This window comes from Triticum dicoccoides, chromosome 4B (assembly GCF_002162155.2).
Source record: "Triticum dicoccoides isolate Atlit2015 ecotype Zavitan chromosome 4B, WEW_v2.0, whole genome shotgun sequence".
In the NCBI taxonomy this organism is placed as follows: Eukaryota; Viridiplantae; Streptophyta; class Magnoliopsida; order Poales; family Poaceae; genus Triticum; species Triticum dicoccoides.
The window spans coordinates 618,436,478-618,447,150 of NC_041387.1; the positions used below are offsets into that span (position 1 = coordinate 618,436,478).

Here is a 10,673-nt window from a genome sequence, read left to right on the forward strand (position 1 = left end):
TAATAATTTGTAGTATACTCGAGCATGACCTGGTGCTGGTCTCCACGATAATACTGTCATAGTTATGAAGATCACGCAGCTTAAGTAATATATAGAGGGATATTTTCCATCTGTACCACAGCTTGTAACATGAAACGTGACCATATAGTCATCAATTTTCCTCAGGAACGGAAAATTCCGCCTTTCGATCTGTCAACTATTGTATTGTATGAGTTTAATTTCAAACGCGATCCTCCGAAATAATTGGCGCGGCTCGCAAGCTTAGCTAATAAGGGTACCCTCTCCTGCCATCTTACCTGTAGAACACATGGTGTCGTAGTTTATGCGATTAAAAATATTTGGATGAAATGTACAAGAACACAATCATTGATCCGAGAGAATTTATCAAACCCTTATCTACAACAGCTCTTATCGACAACAGCTTAAAACAAGGAAAGAGTGTGACAGTACAACAACCGTAAGCTCAGCCTGAGAGATGATCAATGACAGCTTACGGAAACAATTAGCGGTGTTAAATATAGTATACAATTAAGTTTTGTCAAGTCAGTGAGGTGTGCAAAAACTTGATAGTTCTCACTAGAAGGAATCCAGAGCATTTTGTATATTAGTTATAGTTTTTTTTTGCGTAGTATATTGATTATAGTTCTTATCTTAATAAATATTAGAGAAACGAAAAGGACGGCAGGATAGGAATGTTTTGTGTAATGCCGGGTCATCTTGTGCTGGCTAGTATGGTCATGGTGCGGTGCAGTTCGTTGCACTGTGCAGTTGTCAACTACTTTAAAGAAACTGTAGACTTTTGGCCCTCTAGCGGCTACTGAAGGCTCCGTCTCAAAATAAGTATCTTGAGTTTAGTATAAATTTGTACTAGAGCTAGTACAAAGTTGAAATACTTATTTTGGGACGGAGGAAGTATTTGTGAAACTATGATGATCTCATTTGGTAGCTGATTGTAGATATTTTCTCTCTAACTCAAGTTTTCTTAATCATGCTCTAAACAAGCATATCATTGTGTTGGGGAACATACGAGATGAAATGTTTGAGGACAACCGCTTTGTAGTACAATTGAAGTAATTTCAGTATGATCTAACGAATACATGTGATAGATCATTCTAAACTTCTTTTCCACAATACCTTAAAAATCAATAAGCCTGCCTAGCATTTGTTCTAGAATGCAACAGCCATAGCTTACCCATCAGGAAGACAGTTTCCCTCATTATTACAATGGAAAAAGAAAAGCATGCAAATTGTGAATGACAACCACACACTACTAGAAAAAGGCCTGCTAGTGACGCACCTGTTTTGGCCATTAATGACGCACTACAGATGCGCCACTAGTAATTAATACTAATGGCGCACCACTAGTGCGCCATTAGTATACCAGATACTAATGGCGCACCCGGGAGTGCGTCGTTAGTATATCACATAGTGCGTCATTAGTATGCCTCCCAGGGGGCCATATTTACCTTGTGCTCTGGCTTACTAATAGCGCACTTGTAGATGATGCACCACTAGTGTGCTTATTGTTGTGCGCCACTAAAATGCAGAGTGGTGCGCCACTAGTATGAATATTAGGGAATTTTTTTTTCTTTTCTGATATTTGCACAGGTTACAAAACATATTACTACACAGAATATAGGCAGCACAACATATAAATAGCAGATTTATCGGATACAATAAAAGATTAGTCTCCGAATACAATTCATCATATTAGTCTTCGAATTTAAAATACCGAACAAAGTTAGAACATTACAAGTCTCGAGACCACGACTAGCGAGTTTGTCTTCACATTACAAGTCGATATCGATCATCTAAACTACCATCACATAGAAGAGAGCTGCGATCATCACGATGAGCATCATCGTGATGAAACTGGTCTTCATCCGGTTCCTCCAACGCTCCCTCCTCTCTCCCGCTAGATAGCGCGTGTATCTAGCTTCCGCCTCCGCCCTAGTGGTGTACCCTTTGTAACTATTACCGCTGAAACGGTGAACCTGTCTCCGACACTCCTCCCAGTCGTCGTAGACTCCGGGAACCTTACCCTTATACACGACATACGACGGCATCTCCATATATGCACTAGCCAAACAAAACGTTAGTAGCAATTCACAGACAATACATAAGCAATATATAAGTATGCAACAAAAGGATCGGAAGAGAAAAGCAACACATTAATAACACGATTCATGGTCCTAGTAATAAATAGCATCGATTACATATAAGTTGAACGACTGTCCAAACCAAAGAGACATACAAGTTCATTAAAGTTTAATATTACAACATGAGCCAATCGACATTTCAGAACTACATAGCATCACTACTTTCGACTTGACTCAGGGACCGGAGCGTGGATGAAGCTGTTGTCTTTCGTGATGGTCATGAAATCGCAGGCGTTGTCAGCCTGCATTTGTAGCGTTTTTTCTATCTCAGTGTTGGACGGTTGATATTTGAGGTGGAACTGCCCCGAGGTACGAAGGACATCTTGATAGTTCCTGTACAGTTTCCTAATAAGTGTTGTTCCTGATAGTTCCACAAGCTATTGTTTCAAGAAACTCATTCCAAAATGTCACTTTCATGCAACTATCCACCAGTATATAGGAGATAACTTATGCCTAAGGTCCATTAAGCTAAGGCGCCATTGTTACTTGTTAGCTCAAAACTCAGGCCTGAAAGCAACCTGTCATGACAACAAGATACGGATAACGGTGTACAATCTATCATCATCACGCATGACAATTACATAAGTAATAAGTTGGGTCTGCGAAAATCAAATGTCAGCCATGTCAATTTTAAATAGGTTGACATTTTTAGTTTATTGTTGTTTTGACTATACTATCCTCTAAGCAAATTTATCTCGACACCTACTGCTAGCTAGAACTCATCAAACTAAAACAGATCAAACATCTCGCTAGCAAAAAAAATTATCAGTACAACCTCCTGCGCTTTGTTTTTCAAGCTGGTGGTGCCATGCATGTCCTCGAGGGCCTTCCGAAATACTCCCTCCGTTTTCATTTTCTCTGCGTATTAGAGCTGATTGAAGTCAAACTTTGTAAAGTTTTTGACCAAGTTTATAGAAAACAATATAAACATTTACCTAAGAAATCTATATGATGTGAAAATACATTCAATAATAAATCTAATAATATTGATTTGATATTGTATATGTTCATATTTTCGTTTATAAACTTTGTCAAAGTTTACAAAGCTTGACTTTGACGAAAGCTAATATGCGGACTAAATAAAAATGAAGGAAGCATCTTCACCAAACAATTGTGCCTTCAACGACACCACTCCAAATGGTTCTGTGATAAGTTGAGGGCAATCGTTTTCCTATCTTCCTCCCGAAGACAGGAAAAGCGATCTAGCTTTCCGCCGCCGTTCTCCGGCGGCTCTTCTCCGTCGACGATCTCGGTCGTCGGTGATGAGGGGGGTCCACGCGTGTGGATAGTTTTAGACTAAAGTAGCTTAGTTTTTTAGGATGTTCATCGTCTTGGCTTCGGCGGCAGCGATGGCGGCGCTGAAAGAGTTTCTTCATATTTCACTCTGATGAGATGATTGGTCCTATCGTTGAGGGCTTAGTTGATCATGATTTCTGTTTTCTCTTTCTTTTCCTTTTTGGATTGGAATCCAGTCTATTCAAGCAAGGATGGTGTGGCGGCGGCGGCATCCTCGTGGTGGACATGTGTCCTCGGGCTTCGTCGTTGCGACGACGTCTGTTCCAGCGTCGGCACGGAACTTGGGAGGTAGTCTGGAGCGGATGCAGGTTGCGGTCTGCATCGATGACATCTGGAGGATGGAACGTGTGCTGGGTTTGTGGTTGATGGATGGCAGGTATGGTTTCCTCCTTCGGCGCCTAAGTCATCGTGGGGTATTAGATCTGGAGTTCGATGGCGTGCCCAGGGTGTTGCCCCGGTCTAATTCGTTCAACGACAATGGCTTCACTTTTGGGGAGCCATCTTGAAGATCCGCAAAGCTGCATATATGAAACCGCCTTGAGCTTAGGTGAGGAGGTGATTCGTCATTCTATTCTTCGATGGTTGCTGTGTTGGTGCAGAGGCAGATGATGGACATTGATGTCCAATTCAAAGATGTTTTGTTATCTTTTCAGTTTTATCATATCAGTCCTTCCGTGACTTATACTTTGATTTTTATAATATGAATGAGACAGTTTTGTCATGTCAATCGTTACGTGACTTATACTTTGATCTTTATAATATGAGTAAGACACGTATTCCTGGAAAAAAATGGTTCCATGCCACACCAAATGCTTGCCCCAAACTCCTAGTCCGTTGTTGGCCCCAAACCAATTACATATTTACTCCCTCCGTAAAGAAATATAAAAAATTAGATCACGAAAGTAGTGAACTAAACGTAGATTGACTTATCCACACCATACAGTACGAATTCTGTCTGTGGAGGGTATCTACGTGACTTTACAAGATTATTACGCCAGCATGTCCAGAACATTGATAACAGGACAATCTGTTGCTGCACTGCAAGGACCAGTCAAAATTTTACAGTACACAAGGACTAGGCGATTTAGCCCAGCAGAAGAACTTGAGAGACACAGCCTTTATTTGGTTATACAGAACAAGATACATATACATAACTACCTTCCTAAGATAAGAAAGAATGTAATGCAGAACATAATGTCAACTCAACTAGATACATACTTCACGGATCTAGATGTGAACTCTTCTACAGAGAACAGAGATTTGACAGAGGGGTGACCGGAAACTGGGAGCAACAAGTTGCTAAATGTCAACCAGACGGTCTTTGGTAGACATGCTTTGTTCTAGGATCAACGATTATGCCCTTTCCACCATTCACTTCTAGATCATGCCTGCATGATCAATAATGTCAGCAGCGAACATACAGTGGCTACCAGACCTTGTAAAAGCTACTCCCTCCGTCCCATGATATAAGATCTTATTACATACTGTACAATTTACTCACATATTGGATGTAATAACACCTTATATTATGGGATGGAGGGAGTAGAAAAATTGCAAGGATTGCTTACTGGAAGACAAAATCTGGAATTGTTAGTTGTTCCCGTGGCACGTATCTGAACAGCTGCATAAGTCTGTCGACATAGACAACTTTCTTCCAGACCTAATTGACAAAAAAAAAGGTTGGAATTGAAAGAAAAAACCGTGCCCAATAATATAATCAAATGGAAAGTAGTTGCAGCCACACTTACATCTCCATCAACAAGAAGCTGCAACGCCAAAATAGCTGTTCTCAATCCCAGCGTTGGGTGGAGTACATATATAGCCTGTGTTGACCGATGCCATCAGATGTTAATATTCTTCAAACATAAAATTAAAATTGCACAATGAGATCAAATGAGGTACCAACCTGAAGATTTCGCTGATGCTTACGACCTAGCATTTGTTGTAACCGCTTCATGAATCCCAAGTCTGGCTGTCTGTAAATTAAATTACAAAAACTTATATTACATCCAGTGCTTCTTATATGTTGCATGCGCTAAGGTTCAGACAGGGATGCAGTTTCCTTCCCAGCCTGCATATCCAACACTTACACTTGTAAGGACGCTGCTGAGTGGAAATAGACAATTGAGTAAGGCTTTTGAATCAAAGGTTCAAACTCCTGCAAACAAAGTATATCATGATACTGTCAGATTTTAGTGTCCAAATGTTCCAAACCAAGATGAATGGATAGTATGAAAAGAGGTAGTAGCAACAATCATATAAGTTAGAGAGAAGTTTGTAGATCTACTTCCATAGTCCAAGGTTGTTGCTACGTTAACTGCCACATTGGCTAGAATTTCTTGCTGCACGCCCACTCAATTTTGTCAAATTGCGTATATATAGGATTCCTTTATACACTCCCGGGAGTACTACATTCAGTACACCTTGTAAACAAATCTATGATACCGCTTTATCCTTCTCGATATACTCCCTCCGTTCCTAAATATAAGTCCTTTTAGAGATTTCAATATGGACTACATACGGAGCAAAATGAGTGAATCTACACTCTAGAATATGTCTATATACATCCATATGTAGTCCCTAGTGGAATCTCTAAAAAGACTTATATTTAGGAACGGAGGGAGTACTTCATTAATTATTCAAAGATACCCCATATGAATAGTACGAAAAATATCACCAGGGCACCTTCGTTTTGCAATATATCTTCTTTTTTCGAGGAAACGCAAAGGACCTTTGCGTTTCATTTCATTGAGAAGGTAGAAGTACAGTTACAATCCTCCTAGGAGGCATGGGTTACCGATAGTTGGGAGAAAGTCAGTGGACATCCCAGGTTGAAGGCAAGACAGTTCTAAGTCCTAGAGCACCGGCAATATATCTTCTCACATACAGAAAATCAGTATATATGCAAAGTATGAAAAATATATGGACTTGGATGAAATTTTTGATGGAACTCACTTTGGGGTATCTAATACTACCTCCGTAACTAAATATAAGACGTTTTTCCAGTTCAAACTGGACTGTATAAGACGTTTTTGCAGTTCAAAGAACTGCAAAAACATCTTATATTTAGTTAAAGAGGTAGTAATTTCTAATGAAGCATATTAAAAATAATAATGTATAACCGATAAATAGTTCAATACTAAGTAGTGTATGAGGAGCAGGAGTACATACTCCCAGGAGTATAATGGTATTGTGAATTTAGATATTTTAGGCCAGTTTGACACCTTAAGGAACTTTCGCATTTTGAGGACAAAGCACTGCATACTGATCCTCAAGGTGATGAATCATGATATCAGGGCCACTATGATTCATTTGAAATCAATCCAAAAATGTATCATTTCTAATGTGGGTAGCCTCAGACATCAGAAATGCAGCAAAAGACTTTCGGTATACACAGTTATGGGGATATGCGAGAATGAATTATGAGATGATACAAAAATAAAATTGCATTCAAGTATTATATTAAGTAAAATCACAGTAAAAACATTGGACAAGCTTGAGCAATTCACTAATCAATATACGAGCGTTGAACTACCCTAACTGGCAAATCCTAAGTCAGAAAGTCAAAGGTGAACCTTTGGGGATGTTTGTGGTCAATCAAGTTTAGTTGGTACATGGAAAAGCAATCAGGTGTTTTGTACAAATAGCATGCGGGATTCAACTGTTTCAACAAAATTAAGCATCAACTAAATTACCTTTACTACATATAGAATAAATCGTTCCAGGTCCAAACAGCGAAGAAGAAAGTGAGCGCCAACAACAACCATAATTGGACGCCCTTCACTGTCAACTCCGCCACGGTAACTGCAATTGACCCAAAAAATCAAAATACAAGCAAATGATACAGTAGCAGAAGGAAAATAACCATGGATAGAAAACAAACTAAAGAAAATCCCCCCAAAAAAGATGAATTTACATACATTATTTTCATTTCAGCGATTTCTGAAAGATTAAGGGAATTTGCTTTAGCAAGGTATCGTTGATGAAGTGAATATTCTTCTGCAGCCGATAATGCAGGACCACCAAGATCACCAAAACCAAGCAACTTAGCAAAATTAAATCCCTTCTTTGCCTGCGCAGACTTTTCCCATTGCTCCTTGCGTCGGAGATCCGGATCTTTAATTATGGACATAAAGGATGGATCCAAATATGAATCCAACTTAGAATTTCTGTATGAAATAAATTAGAATCAGAAAAACTCCAGAACCAGAAAGAGGAATATCTGCAAACTTAGAATTTATGGACATAAAGTATGCCATTTCTGCCAACCCTCGTTAATAGTATGTTTCAGTCTCACCTTCTACGTGTCAATCCAGAACCAGAAAGAGGAATATCTGCGGGCACGGGAACTGCATACTTGCTATTTGCTGCCTCAGCAGGCAATGTTTTTATTCTTATTTTCCTTTCATCTATTATTGGCTCACCATTCTCATCCCCAACATCAGCTGGAAGTTTTAACGAAGCCATCTCTTCCTCTTGTTTGTCCCGTGGGAAATAAAGAGGAAGCAGTCTGCAGAATGCAACACTGTCAACGTATGCAGGAAAATCACCACATTTAATTAGTATTACTGGATTTTAGTCTAAGTACCGCTTATATATCTCTGTATCAGTTGATGATATGGTACAGAAGACAACAGCAGTTATTTTGTCCTTCTGCTTCTCCAGAAAACGTCTCACAGTTCCTGCTCAACCTCATCCAAAGAAGATGGGACTTAGAAACTAGGAAAAGGTAGCTGTTGAACAGAAAAATCATGAACGCAGATAAATCCATTCTTTGCAGTTTGCATCCGCAGGATAATAGCCATAGAACTAATAATCAAACAATAGCGGAATATAAAGAGAAATGAAAGAAGATATTGACAATATAACTCACTTATTGCCACATGGGCAGCCGGTTCACGGGGATAATTTTTGGCTTCTGTGTATATGCAGCCCATTGCAATGCTAATCACATGAAAGGCAAATAAATAACTTAACCTCGCATAAATTGCAGGGCGTACACCATGGAATGCAGTATTGTAAGACATCAAACTGTAACACAAACAGAATATGCAAGTATTCAAGCGTCAAAGCTTCTGATATACCTTTCCAGACCATTCTCTACGAGTAATTCCAGGCAAGACCTGTAGCAGTGGCTAAGTGCACTCTCTGCAGCTGTGTGATACTTGACAGCATATTTAGGGCCCACTGTATGGATGACTTTCCTGCAAAGCATGTCAATAAGCATGATAACATATGGAAGAGCAAATATAGCGGAATCGATTGTCATCCTTGAGTGTAAGACAGGTACAACTCTGTTCTGCTACACTTACAGAAAGTATTTACTCAACTGGAAAATGAATCATTCAAATTGCACTGTTAAGCACATTACACCCAAACTACTATAAGCTTTACAGTATGAAATGCAGAATGGGACATGTAAGCAGACAACTTGGCTGAGCATACTATGGCTATCCCGTGGTGAGCAAGCACTGCAGTTGTAATGGCTGGTGTGATGTTGCACAGCCAGAGTAATCACCCAATATGGTCAGTCCATAGTGGGCATTTTGGCTAAATAGAGATGTTCCCACTACATTGTTACATCTGTAAGTAACTAAATGTAAAATATCATCGAATGTCTAATGGTAAAATACATCAGCACTTCAGCAGATTAGTATTGCCTTGGCCAAAAAAAAAATCGCCTAGTTCACAGCAGTAACTGACTTGACATTTTTTTCCAGAACAGTGGGTGGGGTGTCTCAGAGAGCATCCAGGGTCAGTTGGTGAACAACAGTGACCACAAGATTGTTCGTTCTTCATGCCCATGGAATCATTGGCAGTAAAATCTTGCTCATTCTGTTAATCCAGACGATAATGTACTTAATCATAATTCCTTCTGCAGGGATCTAACTACTAGCTTTCCAAGTTACCCAAATGAACTTTATGGTGGGCACTACTTTTGGTATCCAAGTTCATTTTCAAATACATGCTAGATTAAATCCAAGTGGATTTCTGTAATCCCTGGAAACTTGTGCTTGCCAACTTAAAAACGAAGATCATAAGACGTCAAGAGCACAAAAAAGAACAATTATCTAAAATTTGACTGTCCTCATAAAAGGGGGCAAAATCAGTAATTACAAAGGATTATTGATCAAATGCACTTCTCTAGTGAGCAAACATCTTGTATATACCCAATGGGCAATGGACGACTCCCTTTGTTTAAGAATGCGTAGGCAGAACATTAAAACTTCAACAATGGTTGCCCAACTACATTTCAATACTGGGAGGCTCAGCTACTACAGCGCTCATGAAAACAAAATCAAATCACCAACCTAGCAGGCAGATCATACGCATTGGTCATCTTCGCCATCCCAGTCCGGCACCCACCCTGCAAATATCCACAAAAACAGAAACGAGACAAACTGTGACCACGATTCCAAATCCAAATGCGTGCTAGAACAGCAACCGAGAAAGTGGCGTACCAAGGTGGCACACTCCTCAGCGAGCTCCGGCCCCGCCGCCGCATGCAGCCCAGGGCTACTATGCGCCTCGTCCAAGCTCTGCATACAGCAACCACGCAGGAACCATTAGCATACACATCGATCGTGGCACGCATACTTGCGGCATCGGAAGGCGGGCGCGAAGGGACCCCGACCTCGTTGGTGGAGTTGACGACGGCATCGACCTCGAGGTTCCAGGGGTGGCCCCGCCAGAGGTAGATCCTGGAGTTGACCTCGGGGTCGACGGGGAAGCGGCACGCGCCGTGGCCCCCGCCCCCCGCGGCCGCGTCGAGCGGGTCGGCGAAGGAGAGGAAGGAGGAGGCGAGGGCCTCGGATCCGGCCGCGGTGGGGGAGGAGGGCGAGTGGAAGCGCTGGTCGGGGTCGCTCCAGCGCGGGACCTGGTCGAGCGCCACGGCCGGCTCGACCCCGCCCACGCCGGGCGCCATGGCCGCCGCCGCCGCCGCCACAGCCCCGGGGGAGGCGGAGGCCGAGGCGGCCGCCGGCGAGCGGCGCTGCATGGGGGGCACGACGGCCGGATCAGAGCCGCCGCGAGGGCATGGGCGGAGGCACGGGGTTCGCGCGCGCGCGAGGAGGCTCGCTGGTGCGAGAGGAGTTTGGGGATCGGGGCGGAGGGAGGAGAGAGAAAGGGAGATTGGATTTTGGATCTTTTTTTTTTAATATTTGCCACAATAATTGCTGCGGTCTGCGGAAATATTTTTGTACACGTGGGGTAAGAGCA

General features: G+C 41.7%; 1 protein-coding gene across 1 annotated transcript; it reads right to left on the bottom strand.

Annotated features, from left to right (window-relative positions):
- Positions 1-4,461: 4,461 nt before the first annotated feature.
- Positions 4,462-10,467, bottom strand: LOC119291800 (protein GDAP2 homolog). Its single transcript, XM_037570607.1, has 14 exons — positions 10,090-10,467; positions 9,917-9,994; positions 9,767-9,822; positions 8,540-8,659; positions 8,329-8,399; positions 8,044-8,137; positions 7,753-7,965; positions 7,376-7,624; positions 7,151-7,259; positions 5,546-5,613; positions 5,362-5,431; positions 5,204-5,278; positions 5,024-5,115; positions 4,462-4,843 (listed from the first exon to the last, which is right to left on the bottom strand). The coding sequence occupies exons 1-14, from the start codon at positions 10,450-10,452 to the stop codon at positions 4,762-4,764; spliced, it is 1,740 nt and encodes a 579-aa protein (XP_037426504.1). The 5' UTR covers positions 10,453-10,467; the 3' UTR covers positions 4,462-4,761.
- Between the last annotated feature and the right edge of the window lie 206 nt (positions 10,468-10,673).